The sequence below is a fragment of the Equus asinus genome, chromosome X, assembly GCF_041296235.1.
Source record: "Equus asinus isolate D_3611 breed Donkey chromosome X, EquAss-T2T_v2, whole genome shotgun sequence".
Taxonomy (NCBI): domain Eukaryota; kingdom Metazoa; phylum Chordata; class Mammalia; order Perissodactyla; family Equidae; genus Equus; species Equus asinus.
Window position 1 is genome coordinate 56539521 of NC_091820.1, and position 25200 is coordinate 56564720.

General features: G+C 48.0%; 3 protein-coding genes across 3 annotated transcripts; 1 reads left to right on the plus strand and 2 right to left on the minus strand.

Moving 5' to 3' along the window:
- The first annotated feature begins 9530 nt into the window (after positions 1 to 9530).
- Positions 9531 to 17250, plus strand: FOXO4 (forkhead box O4). The gene is made up of 3 exons (XM_014837709.3): positions 9531 to 10676; positions 14403 to 15462; positions 15789 to 17250. The coding sequence occupies exons 1-3, from the start codon at positions 10224 to 10226 to the stop codon at positions 15794 to 15796; spliced, it is 1521 nt and encodes a 506-aa protein (XP_014693195.3). The 5' UTR covers positions 9531 to 10223; the 3' UTR covers positions 15797 to 17250.
- Positions 17251 to 17588: 338 nt separating this feature from the next.
- CXHXorf65 (chromosome X CXorf65 homolog) lies at positions 17589 to 19692 on the minus strand. Its single transcript, XM_070503267.1, has 6 exons — positions 19540 to 19692; positions 19334 to 19420; positions 18997 to 19131; positions 18632 to 18700; positions 18068 to 18174; positions 17589 to 17847 (listed from the first exon to the last, which is right to left on the minus strand). The coding sequence occupies exons 1-6, from the start codon at positions 19562 to 19564 to the stop codon at positions 17725 to 17727; spliced, it is 546 nt and encodes a 181-aa protein (XP_070359368.1). The 5' UTR covers positions 19565 to 19692; the 3' UTR covers positions 17589 to 17724.
- A 406-nt stretch (positions 19693 to 20098) lies between these two features.
- IL2RG (interleukin 2 receptor subunit gamma) lies at positions 20099 to 23799 on the minus strand. Its single transcript, XM_014837706.3, has 8 exons — positions 23598 to 23799; positions 23230 to 23383; positions 22810 to 22994; positions 22463 to 22602; positions 21896 to 22058; positions 21257 to 21353; positions 20951 to 21020; positions 20099 to 20610 (listed from the first exon to the last, which is right to left on the minus strand). The coding sequence occupies exons 1-8, from the start codon at positions 23791 to 23793 to the stop codon at positions 20425 to 20427; spliced, it is 1191 nt and encodes a 396-aa protein (XP_014693192.1). The 5' UTR covers positions 23794 to 23799; the 3' UTR covers positions 20099 to 20424.
- Between the last annotated feature and the right edge of the window lie 1401 nt (positions 23800 to 25200).

A 25200-nucleotide genomic window follows, 5' to 3' on the forward strand; every position in this document is an offset into this window, starting at 1 on the left:
GTTCCAAATTTGGTGAAAGACATACATTTACACATTCAAGCTCAGCAAAGCCCAAACAGGATAAATACAGAGAAACTGTACCTATGCGTATTCTAGTCGAACTGCTGAGAACCAAAGACCGAGAGAAAATCTTGAAAGCAGCAAGAGAACAACAACACAGTACATATAATGATTCAAATAACAGTCAACTTCTCCTCAGAAACTATGGCTGCTAGAAAACAGTAGAAAAACATCTTTAAATTGCTAGGGAAAAAATCATTGTCAACCCAGAATTCTATGTTCAGTAAAAATATTCTTCAAGAATGAAGGTGGGGCCGGCCTGGTGGCATAGTGGTTAAGTTCGCTTGCTCCGCTTTGACGGCCCCGGGTTTGCAGATTCAGATCCTGGGCATGGACCTACACACCATTCATAAAGCCATGCTGTGGCAGCATCCCATTTACAAACTAGAGGAAGAATGGCACGGATGTTAGCTCAGGGACAATCTTCCCCAAGAAAAAAAAGAGGAAGATTGGCAACAGATGTTAGCTCAGGGCTAATCTTCCTCACCAAAACAACAACAACAACAACAAATGTACATGTACATATGTATAAGAATGAAGGCAAAATAAAGACATCATCAGATAAAAGAGAGTCTCTCTCATGCTTATAAACCTTTATTCCTGCTGTTCCCTCTGTCTGGAACACACAGTCTCTCCCCTAGTCTCCTCCACATCTTCAGCTTGCTAATTCCTACTCATCCTTCACATCTAAGCTTAGATATCACTTCCTCCAGGAAACCTTCCTGGTCCCCCAAGTCCAAGTTAGATGTCCTTCTTTTATATACCTATAACCCCCCATATTTCCCCAATCTTAGTATTTATCATGCTGTATGTGATTGCTTGTTTGATTGCCTATGAATCCCACTAGACGATATGCTTCATGAGGGCAAGCACTTTGTTTTTCTTATTGGTATCTTTAAAGTCCCTGGCACGTAATAGGCACTCCATTAATATTTATTGAATAAAGGAAAGAATGTCTGATTCCAAAGTATTTTTTCTTTCTACTACACCAGGCTGCCATCACGGAGAGGGAGGTCCTGACACTACTGTAAGATTCACTACTATTGTACTCTCTCAACTTTTTGGAGAAATCTACTGTTCTCTGAAAAACTGCAGCCTTCATTGAACTACTATTTTCCTGTTTTCCTATTTTTTCCTATTACATGGCAATTACTGTTTTGGGAAAATCTATTTGTGCTTAACATAGATCCTTGGCAATCAATGCTTGTGAAAATCCTCATTTTAATACTACTTCAAGTTAGTGGCTAGCAATATGGAAATGATTATCTATGGTACATCCAACTGATAGAATAATACGCAGGAACTAAAGTTCTATTTATGAACCTGTGTAATCATTTGAAAACATCTTTATATGTTAAGTGGGGGAAAAAACCCAAATACAAAATTATACATATAGTGTGGTTACAACAGTGTTTTCTTTTAATTTATGTAGAAGGAAAAAATAATACTGGAAAGAAATATAGCAAAATATTAACTGTAGTTTTCATTGGGTGATGGAACTATAAGTACTTAAAAATTTTTTTTCTGTATTTTATAATTTTTCTTTAATAAACATGCATTACTTCTATAGTGTCTGGGGGGTGACTTTCTTTTTTTTAAAGTTTAAAATAGAAAGTCTCAGGGCAGGTAGAAGTCCCCTGGTATACCAGACCACGATCACAAGTAAAACAGGACTGTGTTTAAGGCTCCTTTCTCTTTAACTTATATCTTAATGGCCTGATGCCACTTAGAGATTAGCTGAGTGCATGACCTTGTTGAAGGATGCTGTAAGTCTGGCCTCGGGAAAAGAAGAAAGGGGATCAGCAATGGAAACTGCCAGAGGCAGAAGGAGAAAGAGACTAAGCAAAGAGATCAGAGAACATAAACATAAAAGAACAGGAAACAGGAGGGGGGAGGGAAAGACAAGAGGATAGGTATACTTTCATACGTTGGCGCCCCTATGAAAAAGAGGAGCTAGTCATGGATTTTTGTAACAGGCATAGCTAGCATATTTTTCATGTTATTTTATCACTGTCTGTATTAAGACTGTATTTGTGCCTCGTGCCTCACTATTCCTCCCAGGGGCAGGCTGTGTACTTCTTCAGCCCACATGTGCTGTCATATCTGCCTGCTGCTGCCAGGGAAGATCAACTGGACATTAGATCTGGACATTCTGGAGCCTGCTCTGGGAACAAATTGCATAACCACATGCCTATCTATGTGAGCTATAGATTTAGCAGGGTATATGGGACAGTCAGGAACCTTCTGGGTGATAAAGGAGATCTGGATGGGGATTCAGTGTCTCTCAGAGGCATTTATGGAAATCAAAAAAGTACATCAGTTCTTTCTGGGTCTAAATCCCATTTACGACATGCAACTTGACTAACTGAACAATGCTGGCTCGCAGCCAAGACCGTTTTGCAAGATGTTTATACCATTCTGTTGACTTTGTGTACTACTTCTGTCATCCTTGAAGCTTTTACTGGACTAGTGGGATGACTGATGGGGGATTTTAGTTTATTAAACGTCAAGTGAGGGTGTTGGGATTAGAAATGAATTTCTACATGGTTTGGTTTGAGTATAGTCATTTCCCAGAAAGACAGGCTTTCTAGCAACCTTGTCTTTAACCCGTCTGGAAACCAGGAACAAGGAGAATTAACCTTAAAAGAAGAACATATAAAAAGACCAATACCAGATCTTCGCATCATCCATTGACCTTTAGAGGGTGGACACAATTGTCTCAGAGCTCCTGATGATCTAATTTGTAGCCTAAAAGAGCGTGGCTTCCATTACCCTATGTTAGAGTCTTGCACTATCCAATACAGTAGCCACTAGCTACATGCGACCAAATTTAAATTAATTTAAATTAAATTAAACTAAAACTTCAGCTCCTCAGTTGCCTGGCCACATTTTAAATGCTCAATAGGCATGTGTGGCTAGTGGCTGCCGTATTGGACAGTACAGATATAGGACATTTCCATCATAACAGAAAGTTCCATTGGGCAGCACTGTGAATCCAGACTCATGGGATGGTGATTTGGGGACCAGGGATCTCTGCGTCTGTGTGTAAAGTAACATTTTTTTCTTACTTCAGGCTGTCTCTCTGCATTAATGTGCTCAGAGTGACACCAGGGAAATTGACATAGTTTAGCAGACTTATTAACCCTCTTGCCACATACACACACAAAAAGATACGAATTCTGCTTTAGGGAATGGCTAAATGAAATGTGGCATATTCGTTAAATGGAATACAATACAGCAGTTAAAGGGAATGAACTAGCTGTTTCAATAAGGATAGATCTCAAAAGCATTTTTATGTGAAAAAAGCCAGTTGCTGAATATAATCATTTATTGTACATATTTTTCCTATGTAAGAGTATTTTTTTAAAAAAGTCTGGAAGGATACATATCAAGCTCATGACAGTGGTAACTTCAGGGAGGCGGGCAAAGGTGAGTGGGATAAGGGACCAAATGGACTTTTAGCTTTTTCTGTAATGTTCTAAATTTTCAAAGGAAAATATACACATGTATTACTGTGTAATTACAATGATTAACACAGAACACAAATTTATATGTATAATATGAATATAAATATGTAAAAACATGGTGGTGAAAAAAATAAGAGAAGTACAAAAAAACCTTAGTGATAGTTGCGTTAAGAGGATGGGATTGTGGGTAATTATTTTCTCCTATTTCTCTATTTTTTTAATTTTTTTGTTTTGTGGCTGTAATGTTAAATTTTAAAATAATAAATGAGTCTGCCTTTATGCTGCTGACATAGTATTATCACACATTAGGTGCAGTTCATAAGAGGTAAATGGCTCTGGTATATAATTAGTACCAGAAATAATAGCTCAACATCATTTACGTAAAAAATTTTAATTGTCCTTGGTGACAGTCTCCAAAATTCAACTGGTCAATATAAAATCCCCTTCTGCAGCTAATTCATATTGGCAGGCACACTGGGAGCCTACAGTTCCTAAAACCAGAGGTTCCATTGGATTATTTATGAGACTTCCCTTCTTATGCCAGGCCACCTGACTGGTTATGGGCTTTGAAAACTGTTCAGATCAAAAATCCCTCCTTTGTGGTGTGGAACTCAGATCCAAAAGCTGCTTCCTAAGAAAAATCTGGCTTCACCTGCACCCTACCTTCATCGGGATGTGAGGTAGACATCCACGCAGGCAACAACACTGGTCAGGCTTCTCAACTTTCAAGCCAGAATGTTAACCCTGTCACCCGACCACCTGTTCGTCTGTCTTCCAAAACATATGGATCCTGCCTCAGTCAACAACAGAGCATACCAACACTTCTGGCCTTCATCAGAGAATAAGTGTAGTCAGCCTCTGAGGTCCTGTCAAAAGCCTGGCTATGAGAAGAGATATTTATGGAATATATTGTAAGGGACATTCTATCCATCCACTCCTTTAGGTGGCATTTTAAGTTGTGTCCTCAGATCAAGTTAGAGCACCAGAAGGTTACATGCCTGAACCGTATCAGCTCAGCCCCTGCAGAAATGCTTTAATGTTACACCCTTGGCTTTTAGCCAGGGTAGTTACAAGAAAGTAATATGAAAATCTCTTCTATGTGCGTTATGAAATTTACTGAGGACATTGTCCCTTATGTTAATCCCACATGAAAAATTTCTTACGGAATTTAGTGCCAGTAATGGGCCATTCTGTAGCTGCTAAAAATTATAATTCCTGAAGACTAAATATGAAACGTGTTTATGATATGTTCATTAAAAAAACAGAACACAAAATGGTATATAGACCCTAATTGCAGCCATGTAAAATTATTTCTGTCTGTGGACAAGGACTGAAAGTGGGTAGGCAAAGATGAAAACTGTATGAGGGCAAGGGGATTATAAATGTTTTGTTTTTTCAAAAATTTTTGTTTGCTGTAGCCCTGTCTTTTCAATCAGGGGAGAAAAGAATTTAGTGACAGGAAAATCTCTCTCTCTCTTGAGGAACTGCTATGTGTCGTGCCTTCTGATAACAAGAATTTCATATTTTACTGTGTTCCGCCTTTTCCCTGGCTGCCCCCAAAGGTGAATTTAATGTTCAGTCATCGCACATTAGTTCCCTCTTCCTTTCCATGGTCTGATGTTCTATTTCTATAATCTTATGACATTTGTACTCTTATTTTGGTAAAGTGCTTCAAATCCTGTATAGAAAGAGGCAAAATATAATGAATTTTTCCCAATTTAAAAGTTATACACAGTCATAGTAAACTGGAAAAATATAAGAAAGTAAAAAGAAAAAAGATAACCACTGTTAACACTTTTTGGCATTTTTCCCTATCTTTTCTCAATGTATTTTAAACAAAATTATGAGCATATAAAGTATTGCATCCTGCTGTTTTCATGTAACTTTAAAATATAAGCATTTTTTCGTGTATTGGACACTCCTTGGTGAATAACTTTAGTAAATACCATGCAAGTAGGACTTTCAAAGGTTGGAACCATAGAGGCTTACAGGAAGGGTTACAGAGGAAGCTCAAAGGTCAGTTCAGGCGAGCCCCAAACCTGAGAGAGGAAGCTTTGCGGACCTTATTCCTACAGGGGGCCAGGACCAAATTTGTGTGGGTATGAAGTGAAAGCTCAGGGTAGCCTAAGGCCAAAAGAGCAATCTAGGGTCTTGTACCCAGATTGAAGATCACAGGAAACAGGATTTTCGAGCTAGGAAAACTTTAGAGATCATCTAATACAACACTCTCATTTTACAAAGCCAGAAGAGGTGAACTGACTTGTGTAGGCTCTGGAGTCAGACTGCCTGGATTTGGACCTCTGCTCTACCACTTAGCAACTCCAGACCTTAAGTGGGTCCCTTTACCCTCTGTAAGTCTCATTTTCCTCTGTGAAACGAAAATAGCAATAGCATTTAACTTAACATGCTTATTGTGTGGATTAAATCAGATAATCCATGCAAAGCTCTTAGCACAGTGCCTAACACATAATAAAAATTCATAAATGTTACTTATTAATGTTCGTGTAATTATTATCATTATTCAACTATTTAGTGACAGGGCTATTACAAGGACTCAGATCTCCTGCCTCAATCTATCACTCTTTTCACTACATCGGACTGACTTTTAGGGTCCAGAAAGGACTGAAAGCTGCCTTGAACTCAGCAGTGGTGCTAACTCAAATCTACTTGGGGCTAAACCTGAGGACTTTAGTCTGGGGTGCACTTTATGTAAAAGCACCTAGTCTGGTGTCTGGAAAATAGCAGGCTCTTACGAAATGTTCCTCAACTGATAAGATTTTTTAAAACAACAGCAGGGTTGGGAGGGTGATACTGGCCTCTAAGGGAAGGACCAAAAATCTTTCACAGAAAAACAGAAGGCAGGACTTACAGAAGAGGGCTACCAAAAGTATGTACATTCCATACACATCTGCGAAGACCAAGGACAAGTAGAGGTGGTGCTTTCTGAGACTCCTTGAACTTTCTCGATGTTATTTTTGTTAACCCCTGCATCTTTCCCTGTAGTCACTAGCAAAAATCCTATACAAACCCCAGGTGGGGGTTGTGTGTTCTTCCAGAGCTGAGCAGGCTGAGAAAGAAGTGGGGAAATGTCTATCTCGATTCAAATTAATAAAGCCGGTTTGGCAGCAGGCTTGGGGGGTGGCACCCAGGTAGAAGAGTGGGTGGTGGCAGTGAAAGAGGCAAGAGAGCCAAACCCCTATGACCTTCAAGAGGAAAAAAACAAGTCGTGAATGGGGAGCCAGTTGAGACCACAAACTCAGAGGTTGCAACTGGGGAAAAAAGCCTGTGCCCACCCCCCACCCTGCAATATCTGTTCATAATTTATGACTACAGTGGCTTTCTGGGGGCCTCCTATTAGTCCTCTTTCCTGACCAGTGTCTCTCCCATTTTCCAAAGCCACCTTGCTAACTCTGTCTCTTGACTAATGGATATTCCAGCACTCCCACAGTAATAAGGGGGAGACAATATGCCCTCATGAAATGAAAAGCCATGTAACCATAAGCACAAAATTAAAGAATACAAACTGAGCTCGTAGAGGTTCAGGAGATGCAAAGTAGGCAAGCGATCTGTCAGGTTGGGCTGGTTGGGGGAAGTTTCCAAGAGCACGTAAGTTTTGAGCTTTGAATTGGAAATTTAAGGAGGTGATGGACATGAGTTGGTGGAGAGGTGGACCTTTTCAAAGAAATGCACAAAGGGAGACAATGCAAGATATAACTCAAGCCAGGACAGGTGCCTGCCCCACCCTGCCATTTCTCTGCCTCGGCAGCTCTGCATGATCTGCCACCACACCTGTTTCAGTTAGAAGAGAGCTCCTTGTGACCTAGTGCCCACCAGGCTCTCTCCTCTACCCAATTCCCCACTTGTGCAGCACTTACCAAGTACTCCAGGCTGTGCTGCAGGAGGAAGAGGCGTATGCAGGAAATGTTTGCCAGGCAATGTGAGCAACTATGTCCCATCTCTCGAGTCTGGACATCAGGTAGGAATACATGGTCTTTTGTTTACTCTCTACACGACAGATGGAGGACAAATGTATGTTGGAGTAGAGGGAGGCAGGAGTATGTAGAACCAAGTTTATTCTGTTACCAGAAGCAGACTAACGTCACTTTGAAGGCCCGGTGTGCTGCTGTCTCTGAAAAATCCCAGGCTGTATCGATATCCTTCCTGACAGGAGGAAGGTCTGGTCATCACAGAGCACATATCAAGCAACACTGCAAATGGTATAGCGCTGGGCACTATACAGACAAGTTAAACTATAGTCCCTACCCCTAGGAGCTTGCAGTCTAATGGGAAAATTGGGACATGGCCAGGCAGAAAACACACATGATACGTTCATTAAAAAGTTGTCAAATGTACAAGTGCAATGTCATTTGATTCCTGAACCCATTCATTCGACCAGCATTTATTGAATGTCTACTATGTGACTCCAAGCCAGGGTCACAGAGATACACAAAACTTGTCTCTGCCCTCAAGGAGTTCACAGTTTAGTGGAAGAGACATACACGTAAACAGATAATGACAATACAACATGGTCTGTGCCGTGTCACATAAGCCTGCACAAAGTGGTTGGGAATGCAGAAAAGGGAGAACCAACTGCACTGAGGGAGACAGGAAAAGCTGAATAGGAGCCTTCCAGAATAAGAGACTTGGGGAGTGGACAATGAGAGGAAGGACATCCCAGGATATGGAGGGAAAGGCATAAAAGGGTACAGTATTTCCAGGAAATAGTGTGAAACTCTGACTGGTTGGAACTTAGTGTGCCCAGTGAAAGATGAAGCAGGAAGGGTGGGAAGTGACCTGAATCTGAGGAGACCTGTATGCCTTCCTAGGGAGTTTGAACTTTATCTCATAGGCAATGGGGAAAATCAAAGGCAGTTTTAAGCAGGGAAATTATATGATCACATACAAGTGATATGATCCCAGTTCTCCTGCCTCCTAGCTGTGTGACTTTGGGCAAGTCACTAAATCTCTGAGCATTAGCGTCTTCATCTATAAAATGGGGATAATAGTGGTACCTACCTCGCAGGGTTGATTTGAGGAGTAAATGAGCTAATGTATGTATAAAGCAATCAGCACAGCGCCTGGTCCATAATAAGAGCTCCATAAATTTTAGCTATTACTACCAGGCGTGTTTCTTAGAAAGGTAACTTTGTTGGCAGCAAGGAACATAAACTGCAGTGGGGAAAAGATTGATGGCAGGAGGTCCGATTAAGATGACATTGCAGTTTAATCCAGTGATAAATAAGGTCTTGAACTGGTATTTGGATGCGGGAAGTTAGGGAGATGAAAAAGCGAAGAGTAAGTCGAGCTTGGAAGATTGGGTAGATGAGGACAACCATTAACCAAATTCAGAGAGAAGGCTAGCCAGAGGATAGGGGTGTGGGTGCAGCAACAGATAAATGAGTTCAGTTTGGGATCTGCTGAATGAAAAGTGAAGCCGCCTAGGATGGGAACCTGGAGAATATCAACATGCAGGGGGAGGCCAAAAGAGCCAGTGGAGAAAACCGGTCAGCGACCGCAGTGTCAGTGTGAACTGCGTAAGGGAGGTTTAGGGGGCTGAGGGACACACTATCATCAGCTAGCCATTTGTTTATGTTACACAAACACTCAACTCCCCAACATGCATACAGCCTATTTTCTAATCAGTTCTTTGCTTCTTGCTTCTCAGCTTTGTTTCTTGTAGAGACCACATTTTTTTCCCTTTTGCCCTCTCTTAACTGAAAGAGGGAAAGGTCTAGCATCTCTCAACAGGGGCGACCCCGAAATCACAAGTGAGGAGGTGGGAAGGGGGGAAGAAAGGAGGAAAATGATTTTTAAGAAAAGAAAAAGAGTTCGCGGCGACCTCTAATAATTAAAGTTCCACCTCCCTATATCCTGCCACGCCGCTCTCCTGCCGCCCTTATCGGGCTCCCGGCCGCGAAGTAGGACGGGAAACGTAGTCCTCAAGCCTGACCGGGTGGCACGACTGAAGAACTCGGTTTCCCAACTGGCTCTCCAGGCGCGTGCGCAGATGGCTGCCCCGGCGAGTGGTAAACAGAGACGTCAGGCGGGGGCTGCTGCTTGGAGCAAAACAAAAGGGAAACCCGGGGGGCGGGGGGTGGGGGGGGTACATAGGGGAATTGGTGCGGGAATAGGGGAGCCTGGGGCTGTGGGGACGTGGACCTTATCAAGAGTGGAGGGCAGGGAAGAGGCGGAGGGAGGGGGAGTCAGGGGAGGGGCAAGTGACGCGGGGGAGCGGGGCGTGGGGGAGTGGGGCGTGGGGGAGGGCAGTGATCCGGGTGGAGGAAATTTGGGAGGAGTGTCCGGGGGGCAGCAACTTAAAAGGGGGAGGGAACTGCGGCTAAAGAGACGTTCGGTGATGGGAGCGCAATGTATGAGGGGATACCGTGCCTCAGGTTTAAAGGAGCAGGAAGCTGAGTGAGAGGTTGGAGAAAAAGTGCCTTCGCTAGGCGGAGGTTACAGGTGGTGTCTCAGAAAGAGCTCTTGAGGCTGCAGGCTGTAGTCGAGAAGAGGATCAGAGAACTGTGGCAGGGACAGCTTGGGGGCTAGCGTCCTGGGGCGAGGGGGAAGTTCACGACTTTCTGAGGACTGGCAGGAATGTGCCTCCTGGCCCTTAGTGCTTCCCCCCTGGGGGGAGGCATCGTAAGGGACGGTGGCAGGCTCCTCTGAACGCTGAGCGGCCGAGGTCCAACTCCACGTATGGATCCAGGGAATGAGAATTCAGCCACAGAGGCTGCCGCGATCATAGACCTCGATCCCGACTTCAAACCCCAGAGCCGTCCCCGCTCCTGCACCTGGCCCCTTCCCCGACCAGAGCTTGCTACCCAGCCGTCCGAGCCGCCCGAGGTGGAGCCAGGTCTGGGAGAAAAGGTACACACGGAGGGGCGCTCAGAGCCGATCCTGTTGCCCTCCCGGCTCCCAGAGCCGGCAGGGGGCCCCCAGCCCGGGATCCTGGGGGCCGTAACAGGTCCTCGGAAGGGAGGCTCCCGCCGGAATGCCTGGGGAAATCAGTCATATGCAGAACTCATCAGCCAGGCCATTGAAAGCGCCCCAGAGAAGCGACTGACACTCGCCCAGATCTATGAGTGGATGGTCCGCACTGTGCCCTACTTCAAGGACAAGGGTGACAGCAACAGCTCAGCAGGATGGAAGGTAACTATGACCCCCTTACCTCCATCCCAATACCATCTGCCCCTGGGCCCCCTAGCCTCCTTACTTCTACTCTGGGGCCCTTTTTACACCCCCACCCCAGAGATCCACCTTCAGTCGTCAATTAGACAAACATTTGCTTAGGACATAGTATATGCCATGCTCAGTGCTTGATGCTGGAGGATCACAGATGAATAAGACACTGTCCTTGTCCTGGAGAAAATTGAATTCTCTGCTCACTGCTCAACACTCCCAGCACTTTGGCTTGGGCTGCCCCAAAACACTTATCCCCACAGAGAAGTCTTTATCCTATGTGCAGCAGGGACTGTGTGGATTCCCCACAGGAGCCTAGCCTGCCCTCCTCCTCTGCCTCTCACCCCAACACCTTTTCTCCCATTCCTGTGAGATTGCTTGGATTCCCCGCTTGCCTCCCAATACCTCAGGGTGGAGGTACTGTTCTAGATTACTGTTCCACCCAAGAAGAAGGAGTGGAGTGGCAAAAGGGAGGAAGAGTGATATTCGTGGGGTAAGGTAGCTGGTCCTATGCACTAAGAAAAAAAAAGGGCTGTGAGCTACTACCTGCCTCAGTTTACCCTATAATGCCAAGAAACTCTCCCTTGTAAGGGGCTATCCAAGTTTTGGGGGAAAGTTTTCCTTTACTCTTGGGGAATATTAGTCATGAGAAAAAGAGGTAGGGGTCTGACTTTAGAGCACAAGGTTGGGAGTTCCCTTGGCCTTCCATGAAGAAACTGTGAGGAAAGATCTCGCTAGAAGCTCTGAAAACTTGTCCTGAGAAATATGGGGCTCTAATCATGAAACTGGAGAGCTTCAATCCCTCTGGGTGTCCTGTATCCCTGTAGGTGGTGAGGTCAGCATACAAGGAAGTACAGAGGGTTGAGTGAGCAGAGGGTCTTCCTGTAGGGATACGAGATCCAGGGATCAGATCTGCAGGATCCCCAGGAGCTGGGCAGAACAGAAAACAGGACAGCTGACTGAGACCCTTGGCACTATTTCTGGGTAGACTGCCACGCCACAGTCTCAGCTCATAAAGAGCTCCCCTCCTTGGACCCAGCCTACACAGCTGTTTTTCTTTTCCCTTAGGTTCATTTTCCAGGATAGGAGAAATAATCATGAGTTGTTACTTATGCTGTGGGAGTGTAGTCCCTCCTTCTAATTTACACGTATACGGGGCTTTTTAGTTTACGAAGTAGTTTTTAAATTTTTTATTTTATTCATCTTCATGACGATTCTGAGATTCCACGTTTTACGTATTAGGAAACTAAGGTATAGAAAGGTTGGGAAACTCACCTGATATCAGTAGAATGAGGACTTGCACTCGTCTAACTATAAATCATATGCTCTTTCTGCTCGTCCATGCTGCCAAAATGTCTTCATTGAAATGATGGCAAAGCCAAATCAGGCTGAGCTTGGGGTCTCCAAGGCTCTCACCCCGCACTCTCCACTCCCACCCCACTCCAAGGGGGGAAGCCTCACTCCTGAACTGGCTTTCCTGGTGATGGGCCAAGGTTACTACCACCCCACCAGGGGGCGGCACTCACTTAGAACAAGAAAGCCTAGTTTAGGTGGCTTGGGGAGCAATTAGCAGTCACCCTCCTTCCAACAGGTAGGAATTAGAGGCTTCTAGGGAGCTGACCTCTCCAGGTAGGGAGCTGTACTGTATACTAGTCCCAAGGCCTAAAGAAGAGGGGATGAAAAAATGGGCCTCGTGGGTACTGAGTAGTAGGGAAAGGAATGGGTCTTCTCAGTAGACCCAGAGTTAGAGGATGAAAGGGGGGAAATCATGGTGGCAGAAGTCACTGTGGTCCTCAGTTACTGAGAGCCCAGGCTGGATGGACAAGTGTGATTCTTTGAAGGAACTAAGAGTATTAATGCAGCCAGAGTAGTTGGAGTGCCATTACTGCAGGGTCCCAGGGAGACCAGGAGTTCTTTGGCTAAAGAGCCCTGGAACAAGAAGCTACTTAAGCATCTTTCCCTAGGCAAAGGGTCTCCTCATGTAGAAACACATGAAGTGATTTCTGACTGTCCATAGCCTCAGCTTCCTAGTTGCTCCAAGCCTTTCTGGGCTCCTCTGGAGTTTTAAACACTAAAGAGCTCCATGTGGGAGGTCAAATGCCCCTAAGGTTGGAGATCTTTTGCACAAATTCCTGAGAAGTGGGGGAAAGGAGGTAGAAAAGAGAAAGGAGGTTGGGGAGGGGGCACACGAAAGGATGGTGTGACTAGCCTGGAGCAACCAGTAGAAATAAGCCGCTCTGGGGGCTCAAGAAGCTGCCAATCTCTGCTCCCTGGGCCCCTGGGGAAAAAAAAACTTATCTCTAGCAGAATATCAGCAGCCAGCAGGGAGGGAGGAAGGGAGGACACATAGCTTCTAATACCCAAGGCCTCAAGAGCTGACAGAGCCTCAAGGAGAGCCTCACCACCGTCACCCAGGGGCCACCCACCAATCGGGCAACAAATATTGATTATGTACTGGGAGCTTGACACTCTGAGGGGGCACTGCTGGGGGCTGCCTGGCTGGACAACGTGATCCGTGACCTGGGCGCTTATACTTTGACACTAATTATATGACACTGTAAACAATACAATGTAGATTGGGTAAAATCGTGTGGAACAGTTAAAAAATACTGTACAAGTTGGGCCCGGCCCGGTGGCACAGCGGTTAAGTGCACACGTTCCGCTTTGGCAGCCCGGGGTTCACCGGTTTGGATCCCAGGTGCGGACATGGCACCGCTTGGCAAGCCATGCTGTGGCAGGCGTCCCACGTATAAAGCAGAGGAAGATGAGCATGGATGTTAGCTCAGGGCCAGTCTTCCTCAGCAAAAAGAGGAGGATTGGCAGATGTTAGCTCAGGGCTAGTCTTCCTCAAAAATAAAAATACTATACAAGAAATTTGGCTGCAGAAGTCAAGCAACCACTTTATAAAAGAGAGGGGCCTTAAGCTTGGTCTTGACAAACTAGGAGAATTTAGGGAGGGGAGATCCTTCCCAGGACCAGGAGGGAAGGAGGAATGTGCCTTGTGTATTTGAGGCACAGTGAGAAGCCTGGCCTGAACGTACTTGAGGCTGTGTGTCCACAAACTGGGAGAAATCAGAAAAAAGGAATGTTCAAATCCTGTAGAGAGCTGGGGCCCAGATGTCCTGTGGGGAGTGGAGCACCAGCCATGCTGAGGTTCCAGCCGCTCAGTCTGTTCAGAGAACTGGCCCAGGACAGGGTAGGTCAGTCCTGGGCTGGTGTTATGCCACTGCCCTGTAAACTCCATCCAAGCCTGTACTCAAGGAAAGGGGAGCTGTGGCATGCTCTTTCCCACCTGAGTCTAGTTCCTGATGTACCAGGAGTGCATCTCCCCAATGCCCACGAGCCCCAGACAGCCCCCCAAAGACTTGGGAGAAGTACAGTGTTGTGAGCTTTTCCAGGGTGGGCGCAGTGTCCTCTGCAATAGGTTATTACTCAGGTTGTCTCCTGGGCCCCTGTGCAAAGGAGTCTGGAGCAGAGGCCGAGCAGCTTGTCTTCGGGTGGGAACTCTGTATGGTCTCCTCCTCCACTCCCAACCCCCGCCCCTACCTTGGCCTGTTTTCGCCCTGGATTTGACTAGCTTTGAGTCTCCAGGAATGCCCCTGCCATGTCCCAGCATCCTTTTAGACTGGACTGCTGGCTGCTGACCTCCCCTACACACACCTCATGCCCCTTTCCTGCTGCCTCTGCCCTCTCCAGAACTCCATCCGCCACAACCTGTCCCTGCACAGCAAGTTCATCAAGGTTCACAACGAGGCTACTGGCAAGAGCTCTTGGTGGATGCTGAACCCCGAGGGAGGCAAGAGTGGCAAGGCGCCCCGCCGCCGAGCAGCCTCCATGGATAGCAGCAGCAAGCTACTCCGGGGCCGCAGCAAGACCCCCAAGAAGAAATCAGCTGTGATGCCAGCCCCACCTGAAGGTGCCACTCCGACGAGCCCTGTTGGCCACTTTGCCAAGTGGTCAGGCAGCCCTTGCTCTCGAAACCGCGAGGAAGCTGATGTGTGGACCACCTTCCGTCCACGAAGCAGTTCAAATGCTAGCACTGTCAGCACCCGGCTCTCCCCCAGGAGGCCAGAGTCTGAGGTGCTGACGGAGGAGGAAATACCAGCCTCAGTCAGCAGCTATGCAGGGGGTGTGCCTCCCACCCTAAACGAAGATCTAGAGCTGTTAGATGGGCTCAACCTCACATCTTCCCATTCCCTGCTATCTCGGAGTAGTCTCTCTGGCTTCTCTTTGCAGCATGCTGGGGTTACGGGCCCCTTACACACCTACAGCACCTCCCTCTTCAGCCCAGCAGAGGGGCCCCTGTCAGCAGGAGAAGGGTGCTTCTCAAGCTCCCAGTCTCTGGAGGCCCTGCTCACTTCTGATACGCCACCACCCCCTGCTGATGTCCTCATGACCCAAGTAGATCCCATTCTGTCTCAGGCTCCGACACTTCTGTTGCTGGGGGGAATACCTTCCTCCAGCAAGCTAGCCACAGGAGTCGGCCTATGTCCTAAGCCCCTAGAGGCTCCAGGCCCCAGCAGTCTGGTTCCTACCCTTTCGATGATGGCACCACCACCAGTCATGGTGGGTGCTCCCATCCCCAAGGGCCTGGCGACTCCTGTGCTCACACCCCCTACTGAAGCTGCAAGCCAAGACAGAATGCCTCAGGATCTAGATCTTGATATGTATATGGAGAACCTGGAGTGTGACATGGATAACATCATCAGTGACCTCATGGATGGGGGCGAGGGACTGGACTTCAACTTCGAGCCAGGTACGGCACCCCCTAATCATGGTAGCATCTCACAACCTATACCCACTCCTCAGTGCCCAGCTAGTCCCATGATCTGATCAAGCGGGAGATTCGAACAAGGGGTGGCTGGAGATCCTGGGATATTGGAGGGAGGATGTCATATTAGAGTGGCATGGTTTCCAGATGAGACCTCCAGGCCCTCCAGCAGTGCCCACCCCTACAGGGCAACACAGGAGAGGTGGGGGGAGGGGCTCTCTCTGTTTTCCTTGGTATGGACCTTGATGATGGAAAGTTGTCATGCCCCAGATCAACCTCTTACCTTGTCCTCCATTTTTTTCTCCCCACAGATCCCTGAGCCATGGCTGGAAGCTTTGTCCCCTGCTTCAGAGGTGGAGCCAGGCATGCCCATATCCACTCTTTACCCTTGACCCATCCCCGGGAATTTGGGACCCTACTTTAGAGCTAGGGTGGGGTCTACTCACACGGGTGTTAAGGAAATTATAAAGATAAAGCTGCCCCATATGGGAACTATGGGAGGAGGGAGAGGGGAGGGGGAAAGGGAGAGGGTTTATTCTCACTGTGCCAATTAGGGGGTAAGGCCCCCTCCCGGGAGCCATCCTCGCCTCCCCTCATTCCCACCCCTAGGTTTTGTAGCAGGGGCGAGCAGTGCTGTTGGAAATGTGAAGTCACCAGTGGCCTTACCCCTGCCTTTGGGAGCAGGATTTTTTGTAGAGTCTTATCTGAGCTGGTCCAGGCTAGACTGAGCCTGGGATTTTTATGCAGTGGCCCCTTAGGCCAGTGGGGGGTGGGGGGGGGCTAGTGGAGACCTGGAAGGGCCAAGGTCTGAGCACTGGAGTGGCTCACCAGGCCAAATCATCCTTGGAAGGCTGCAGATAACAGAAAGTCTTTTTATAAACTTTTAAAGAAATATAAACACAAATATAGAGATTTTTAACAGTGGCAAGGTGCTAGTGATGGGGAGAATGCTTTTTTCTTTCTGAAGGCTTTGTCATAGTGACAGGATACAAACACTACAGACATTACTTGGGGAAACATGGAGAAGTCGGGGAGGGAACTCCAGGCTGACAGAGAGCAGCAGTGGGGAGGCGTACTGAGCAAGGGGAAGAGCCCCAAGTGGACCAGCTCAGAACAAGGTCTGGTGGAAGTAGCTTGGAGTTTCCCTAAGGAGAAAGCTAAGCCAGGTCCCCTCATTCTGTCACCTTGTGCCTGGCAGTGTGTGGTATTGGGGTGCAGCCACACTCTTGCATGACCCACTGTGAGTTAGTGCTATGGTGGGAGAGTGCATTGAAGACCTGGAATTAGTTTGTGGCCTGGGAAGGGGATGGGAGGGGAGAGAAGAGAAGGAGGGAAGGATTTAGGGTGGTAAAGTTAGGCACAGAGACCTCCCTGTTCAAGGCCCCTGACAGCTGTCCCTGCCCTTCTTCCCCTTGCCTGACTACAGGGGTTATGTGGAAGTGTGTGTGGCGGCAGACAGGGGGAGGGGCAAGACAGGGAAGGGGGAGCAGGAGAGCTTGGCTGAGGGTCTGGGAAATGAGCAGGGATGGAGGGGAATGTGGATCAGGTTTACTAGCACCTGCCAGGGAGGCCATCTGGGGCTCCTTCTCCACCCTAGCCCCCAAAGCAGCCCCTCCCCCAGTCCCCTTTGCATTGTCCCCTCCCCCGCCCCTGCTGTGGGTTCCCATCATTTCCTGTGTCAGCGCCTGGCCTACCCAGATTGTATCATGTGCTAGATTGGAGTGGGGAAGTGTGTCAAATCAATAAATGAATAAATTCAATAAATGCCTATAACCAGCCCTTGTTTCTGCTGTCTTGCTGCTCCCCTCGGATAAGGGGGAGGGAGGGGAAAGACAAATGGCTGACCAGAGGGACTGCCCAGAGGCAGAGATGTGAGGGGTCTGGATTTTGGCAGGCAGGTGGGGGTGGTGGAGTGTGGTGGGGGGAGGGAAGGTGCCCATGGTCACCTAACCCCAGCAGGAGCAGGAGGGCTGTGATAGGCCTCCCAAGGGGAGGTAATCTAGTTGGAGAAGACCCCACCTCCTACTCTGTCCCTCAAAGGTTCATTGTACTAGACTTCCCAGTCTTTCCTCATTCCCACCTGTGTGCCCACCCCAGCCCTCTCCTGCTGCTCCTACCCACCCTCAGAGCCTCCACAGTGCCTGGAGCATACTTAGGCCTTGGTGCAGATATTGAGAGGAAGGAGTCTTTCTTGAAAAAGGAACCTCACATTAAATACCAGTCATTTCATACCTAGTATTGCTGCTCTCACTTGGTCTGTTTATTTGGATAGCGACGTTTAGTCCTCCTACTGAGAAAGTCTGCTCTGGTCTTAAAGAACGGACCCCTGCGAGTGGGCTTCTGGTCATATGATCGTCTTGATGATTTGGACTGGAAAAGGAAAGGATCAGTAAGTAGTTAAAGAGGCCCCTGCAGGGAAGCTTTCTTCAACTAGGGCCAAAGGTAGGACAAAAGAGGTGAGAGGCAGGTCTTGGGCATGCATGTTAGATTTGGAAAGGAAATTCATCCCAGAGGGCAGGGGTAGAGGAGCCTTCAGTTGGCTGGTGGGAAAAGGGGGGTGCTGGGACAGACCACATTTGGGGAGTCTTACTGGGACTTTCGCAGAGGGTTCAATTGTAACGACTTTCTTGGCTTCTTGGCTTTTAAGCATTTTTATTCGGCTCCTCTCCAGCTCATCACATTGTGTGCGCAAGGCCCCTAGGAATGAGGAAAAGGCACCCCCACCTCTGAGGACTAGAGAGCTTACCTACCCATCCCGTCCCTCCCATCGTTAAAAGGATCACTTGGAGTAACAAGGCCTAAAGCTAGGCTGAGGAGTGATCTGAAGGTGCCTAAGCTTTCCCCTTTTTAGTAGGAATTGGGACACCAAGACTCCTAGAGAAAAAGATGAAGGGAAATATGGAAACGGTGGGGTGGTGATAGGGAGATATACTGAGAAGATGGCTGAGAAATGAGGGCGAAGAGATAGTGACGCACGCACATTCCACACGATTTGAGCTAAACTCCCTCCTAAAGTAGACCCAGACCCTATTCCCCTTTTCCTAGGATCCTGTGATCCTACCTGCTGTATTATACCAGTCTCACCCTATATCTCCCATCACCCAGCTATGTACAGTACTCTCCGTGTTCCTTCTTCCTCCATCATGCTCCTTACCAATTAGCTCAGGTTCTGGATTCTTCAGGAGGGGCACAAAAGCTTTGTAGGCATTCCCAAGTCGGGTTCCTGTGAACACAGCAGTGTGCTATCCCCAGCCCGTGTCACCCCGTTTCCACCCTTCCAAAGCCCAAGATTTCAGGACCTTAACACTCAACACTACCTTGAGCTGGTATACCTTATTTCCTCCCCTCAGGTCCATCCCTAGGATCAGGTGGGGGGCATCGTATGTGTGAACCTAACCTATTGGCATAGAGGCAGTGCCCTTTCTTAGGCTGACTAGAGATGCCCTATTTTAAGGACAAGGTTCACAATCCATCTTGAGGGCCTTGCTCTATCTCTTGGGAATGATCCCAAGCCTCTACCTGGTGGCCCACGCTCCACCCTACAAACATAGTAGGTGTTTCGAACTGTAAGGAATTTGCTGGCATAGTCTCCAGGGGTCTTCAACAGGAAGAAGAACTTCATTGTCCCCTCTTCATCACACAGATCGATGGTATCTAGAGAGAGGCCACAGGGTAATTGGAGCAGCCAAGGAAGGAGAGCGGGAGCAAAAGGGGCCAGTGATCCTATCCCGAATGGGTTGGAGGAAGCTGTCAGGATTCAAGGAGCTCTCTTTTTGCTACCAGAAGGGTTTGGGGGCTAGAGATGACCCTACTACTTCTGACCCTTGGCCATTAGTCCCCACCCCAAACTCCTCACCTTTTTTAGACAATTTCATTTTATTTCGGATGTAATGCAACAACAGGAGGACAGAGCAATTGGTGTTGACCAGAAACTGCTGATTATCTGAGAAGAGATGGGATGGGGCATGTGGCACTTCTCTACTTATACCATCCCTATGATCTCCACTGCCCTCAAACCTCCCCAGCACTACACTTAGACTCTGGCTCTGTGATGTCCCTCACCTCCATGTTTGATGAAGATGAACATGCTCTGAAGATCTTCTCACTCTTCAGAGAGAGCCCCTGATGAGTCATACAGGGAGAGGGTGTTCTAGAGGCCTGGAGGGGCCAAGCAGGCCCATGGTGTAGAAGCAGATGGATTACATAAGCCGAGGAGACCCAGACTGGGCAGACAGGAGAGAGCTTTTGGCAGTTGTGGATAACCAGCATCCCTAGGGGTGGGGCCTGAGGCTGCAGTTGAGGGATTATGAGGTCAGAAGTGGTATGTGCGGCAGAAGGTGGAGGAAGGATAAGGAGAGAAGAACTTGGGTGGGGTCTGTAAAAGATTTGTTGGGAATGGGGGAAACACGGGAAATCTAACTCTAAACTGGACTCTGGAAGGAGAGCAGGACACTTAGAGAAAAACAAGTTTCTGGAACAGTACTCTTTTCTAGTTAATTTGTGGTACAACTGCTTGCTTCCACAGCATCAGTCTACTACTCCTTTTTCCTACCATGGGCAGCATGTCTCCCATCCTCATAGCACCCCACATTTCCCTTGCTCCCCACCCCAACAACAGACATTCTTGATGATCATCAGCAGAAACTTTATTTCTCATTGATTCAGGAACAATTGAAGGGTAGACGGAAAGAGGGAGGGAGGGACGGAGGGACGGCGGGACAGCGGGGAAAGAATCCAGCAAAGAGGGAGGGCTGGATTGGAGGAGATGAAACATGTACCAGGGCAAAATCCTCAAGTAGGAGATATTGAATAAGGGAGCTGTTATAGGGGGCACAAAATTCAAAATCAGGGGAGTGAGGTAAGGATCGGACCCAGCCTGGTTAGACTAAGGGATGTTAGTACAATTTAGGGCTACAGGACCCTGGGGTTCTGTCAGGGTATAAGGGCTCAGGTTTCAAGTTTCAGGGTGTAACATGGGGGAGCCCAGTAGGGGCTATGCTGGCTGCAGGGGGAGCCCCCAGACCCCTCCCCTAGAGCCCCTCCTTTTGGGGGAATTTCACTGACGTGGCAGAGCCGTTCACTGTAGTCTGGCCGCAGACTTTCCGCCAATCCCTTAGACACACCACTCCAGGCCTAAAGACAGATATCTCCAGGTCAGGGGTCAATTAGGAGCAGGAAGTAAAAGACCCGGGCTCTGTGCCAAGGCAGCTCTCACAATGTCTGCAACCACTGTGATTACAGAAGGGACACACAGACTCCTGGGCCCCCAACACCACTGTTTCCATCTGCCTTAAACCAATCTATAATCAGTTCTTCTGTGTCTTTCTCTCCATCTAGCCCATCCCCCAATGGGTTGGCCACATCCTGACAGTTAGCCCTCCCTCCCCTCCCCTCTGCCCCCATAGTCTGTCTGTCTTGCTGGCAAGCAGTTGGCAGTTGACAGACTGCAGTCTGCCTATGACAATGTTCTCACCGAAAAGTTCCCATGGTATTCAGTAACCAGATCCTCTAGGTTCTTGAGGGTAGGAATTCGGGGCATCATCCTGAGGGGGGAGAAAGAGGGAGCAGGAGCACATCAGTTACGCTCTTTTATTACCCTTCTCCCAGTGCTCCCATATGGGATGAAGTGATTCTGTGTTCTCTGTGCCTACAGTTTGCTCCCACCACCATGCCCACTTGGATACTGTCCCGCCCTCTACTCCTGGAGACCCTATAACAACTCTCCTCTACTATTCCCAGCCACCCCCACCTCATTTTTCTGGGATTCCCAAAATCTCACCGCTCAAGCAAGCAGTACACACAGATGAGGCCAATAATCAATCCCATGGACCCGACGGGGATAAGCACAGCTTCCAACGCAAACAATGAAGGACTCTCTATAGAAAAGAGACCTAACATTTGTGGTGTCCCTACTACGTGCCAACATTTGTAGAGCCCCATCTTGGTGCCAGGCACTGTGCTAAACACTTTCCGTATACTTAATCCTCACAGCTCCTGAGAGCGGGGAACAAGTCATATCTCCATTTTACAGATGAGGAAACAGAATCAAGGAGGTTAGTGATGTGCCCAAGGTCAAAGAGGTAGTAAGCAGCAGGGGCAGGTTTAAACCCTTGATTTGTCTGGTTCCAAAGCCATCTTCACTGTGCAGGCTTTCTGGGAGTGCCGTGGGGAAATCTTATACATTCCATCTCCCCTCTGAGCACTCCTCGGCCTCCTTCTCAATCCACCCCCCTACTCTAACAACACACCGACCCAACCCTCCACAGACAAAGCCTGCTTCCTGGGAGTTGGAGTTGAACAGTGAGGGAAGATGGGCCACCAAGTTTGAGGTAGGGAGGTAGAGCAGAAGACTTAGTGGTGCTAGAAAGGTTGGGGTGCTGGCCTCATGGGTCAGGGTGATGCATCAGGCCCATTTTACCCTTTGAAGTACTGCTGCCCCAGTGGACCGGGTGGCTCCATTCACTCCAATGCTGAGCACTTCCACAGAGTGGGTTATAGCGGCTCCGAACACGGAACGTGTAGAGTTTCTGTGCATCCACGCTAGGCAGAGAGAAGCTAGGTCTGTGGCCCACTGATTGTTCCTTGGGGAGAAAGAGGGTGCGGGAAAGATGGGTGTCTACACAACAAGGGAGAATTGAAACTGCTGCCTCCTATGTCATCTTCTGGCCCTTCCCAGTTCCTCCCTCCTCTCGACTACTCAAGCCACACTGCTCCCTTCACTGACTAGAATCTAATGCCTCCTCTCCAGAGCCCCTTAAAAGCTTTCTTTTGTTTACTTGCCTATCTGGTATTAGGAAGAGTATGGGTAGGGAAACTTTAATGAAAACTCACTGTTGATGACAGGGAAAGGAGGGTGGAGGGTGGGCAGAGGAACTGGGAGGCAGAGAACGGGAGCTTGGGATCAGGCCCTCATATTTGGCTGAGTGGATTCTTTATCCCCACTTGCTTGGCCTTAGCTGCTACATTCATATCCCCAGTCACTCACAGTCCAGCTGCGGTCCCGGTCACTCCGGTACTGCACCAGGTGCTCCAAACAATGGTCCGAGTATCTGCTGCTCCATCTCAGTTCTAACTGGGATTCACTCAGGTTGTGAAGTGTTAGATTCTCTGGAGCCCAGGGGATCACTGGAGATATGTGTGCATGTGTGGTCATTCCCCTGGTCTGGACAAGTCAGGATCCTGAAAGTAGTACCCCTGATCCCTCCCCCACTTCTCCGTCCCCAGCCCTCACCTCCTCCTTTCTGGCCGAGTACTCTTATGGTGAAAGAACACCACTCCATATACCCCAATGCCCCACAATATCCTGGACTCTTGATCCTCTTTCCAAATTACCCAGATCCTGCAGTTTTAGCATCTGTGTGGCTTGCCTCCTGGGTTCCCTTGGGTCCTGGAGCTGGACAACAAATGTTTCGTAGAGATGGATCTCCTCTTTTCCCAACCAACAGCCAGAAGTGACCTCTTCAGAGAATAGATAGTGGCCACACTCTTGGACTTTACCATCGTCAGAGTTTTTGTACCTAGAGAAGGGTAGGAAGGAAGAGAAACCGGGGCGGGGGTGGGGGTAAACTTGGGTATTACAGATATCCACAGGCCAGCCTCATCTCCTCTGAATTGACTTAAGAACTTACCCCACGAGAAAAGAGTGGGGAACCTGAAATGTTTGCTACCCTCTTTCTTGGTTCCCAGGCAGTTTCTCACATCCAGCCCACCTCCTCTTCCTCCCCCATGCTGTCCCCTCTTCCCTTCTCATACCAATAGTGCAGAGTCAGGTTGGTGGGCTGGGGCTCAGAGCTGCTGTTCCAAGTGCAATTCATGTACTCAACATTGAACACAAAACACTGAACCTTTGGGAGGGGCAGGGTGGAAACACTGGGGGCCCTAGGGGGTGTAGAAGTCAGGAAGAAATCTAAATTGGGAAGAAAATGAAGTGGGGGAGGGGAAAAGAAGAAATCATGGTCAGAAGAAGAAGCAGCGTGAGGCAGGGAACCTTTCCCCTCGCTCTCCCCACAGTATTCTTAAATTCTGCCCGCATCCTTGTAACGCCCAGGTTTCAGATTTCTGTAAGGCCCCTTCCCACAACCTCCATTCTCACCAACCCCCTCCAGTCCCAGGTTTCCCACCAGTTGTGATGTCTTCATTCCCACTGGGCGTGGGGACCTTCGGGGTCAGCCCCACCCCCAGCAGAGGCAGCTGCAGGAATAAGAGGGATCTGAGTGGCAATGGTGGCTTCAACATGGCGCTTGCTCTTCGTTCCCTGGGTGTAGACTGTGTCAGGACCATGGGCCCCTCACCCACTACCCCTCCCCACCCACACATTTCCTTCTGTCATAGCTTCCGGTGGAAAGAACCTTAGAAACCAGGGCTTTACAGAGGGTGTGGCAAATGTGTGCTATGACACTGGTTAAATCCTCTGGGAGATTAGGTGTTAATCTAATCTGCAGGGGTAAACCCACCACTGTAAAGTGGTGTCAAGTAGAGCCTAAGGCTGGGTATACAATATTGTCACAGATTCAAGAATCCCCAGACCACCTAGATCCTGAGAAGGATCTGTTCACACTCCCACCACCATTCTCAACCACCTCTCACTCAATCGTTTCATCCTTTGGGGGGGGGGTCTGAGCCTCCCCCCATCCAATGTGATGCTCCTTTCTTGGCTCAGTCACCCTGAAACCTCTGTCAAAGGTCTACTGTCTCGGCTGGAAGGAAAATACAATCTTGGCTCCTGTGGGCACATATATAGCTGTCTTTCCTCTGACCTAATCCAAACCAGACTATCCATACTTAGCTGCTGCCCTGTGGAGATTGGGTCCCTGTTGAGACTGGTGAGGAAGTCTGACTTAGAAGTAGACTCTGGAAATGGAGGAAAACAATACTAGCTTCAAACTCTTCATCTCCCCCTAAATCTGCTTCTCTTCCTGTGTTGCCTATCTCAGTTAATGGTATCATCACCCCCTCAGTCACCCAGACTTGAGACCTCACAGTCATCTTCAACTCCTCCCTCTCTCTCACCCTGTGAGTCCAATCAGCTCTGCATATGTGGTGTTTCTCCCAGCAGTGTCCTCCTTTCCATGACCACAGCCACTGTGCTAAATCAGCCTTTCGTTCCCTCTAGTCAGGATTATTACTAGAACACACTAACTGGCTTCCCTTTCTAAAGACCCTCTGCTCTCTAATCCCTTCTTCATCCTGTTGGCCAGATTTGTCTTCCCCAAGACGCAGAGCTGATTGGAGACACTATTTACTGAAATCGTTTATTCACAAAACATCGAGTGAGTCTTTCATATGTGCCAAGCACCGTGCTTATGTTCTAACCCACCCCAATTTTCTGCAGGTTAAAATTCCTCAGAGTTAGTTCAACTGTTACCTCCTCCAATATGTTTTCCTCTCCCCAATCAGAATTAATCTGTCTTCCCATTGTGATTCAATAGCATTTTATTGTTATTTTTACTTATTTGCTAGTTTTATTATTTTTTATTTATTCTTATTTGTGGCTTTTATTGTAGCACTCCGTCTATTCTGTAAAAGGCAATACTATCATAGAAAGAAGAGTCAAGAAAAAATCCTAGTCTCAGCTCTATTACTCAGCAGCTGTATAATATCAGGCAAGCGGACTTCCACTCTTTGAAAACCAGCTGCCTCATCCACAAAATGGAGACAATAATAATCCCTAACTCATGGGGCTGTTTGCGGATTAAAAGGGAGAATGTCTGAAAAGCATCTGAC

Excerpts from the sequence above, each read along its gene's own strand:
- FOXO4 (XM_014837709.3), top strand. The coding sequence starts at position 10,224 with ATGGATCCAGGGAATGAGAATTCAGCCACAGAGGCTGCCGCGATCATA. Across the intron at positions 10,677-14,402 it reads ACAGCTCAGCAGGATGGAAG|AACTCCATCCGCCACAACCT; the intron begins GTAACTATGACC and ends TGCCCTCTCCAG.
- CXHXorf65 (XM_070503267.1), bottom strand. The coding sequence starts at position 19,564 with ATGTTCATCTTCATCAAACATGGAG. Across the intron at positions 18,701-18,996 it reads GGTGGAGCGTGGGCCACCAG|GAACCCGACTTGGGAATGCC; the intron begins GTAGAGGCTTGG and ends CTGTGTTCACAG. Across the intron at positions 18,175-18,631 it reads TCCAGAACCTGAGCTAATTG|GGGCCTTGCGCACACAATGT; the intron begins GTAAGGAGCATG and ends CCTCATTCCTAG.
- IL2RG (XM_014837706.3), bottom strand. The coding sequence starts at position 23,793 with ATGTGTGGGTGGGGAGGGGTAGTGGGTGAGGGGCCCATGGTCCTGACA. Across the intron at positions 21,354-21,895 it reads GGGCAGCAGTACTTCAAAGG|AGAGTCCTTCATTGTTTGCG; the intron begins GTAAAATGGGCC and ends TCTTTTCTATAG. Across the intron at positions 21,021-21,256 it reads GTGTACTGCTTGCTTGAGCG|GATGATGCCCCGAATTCCTA; the intron begins GTGAGATTTTGG and ends CTCCCCCCTCAG.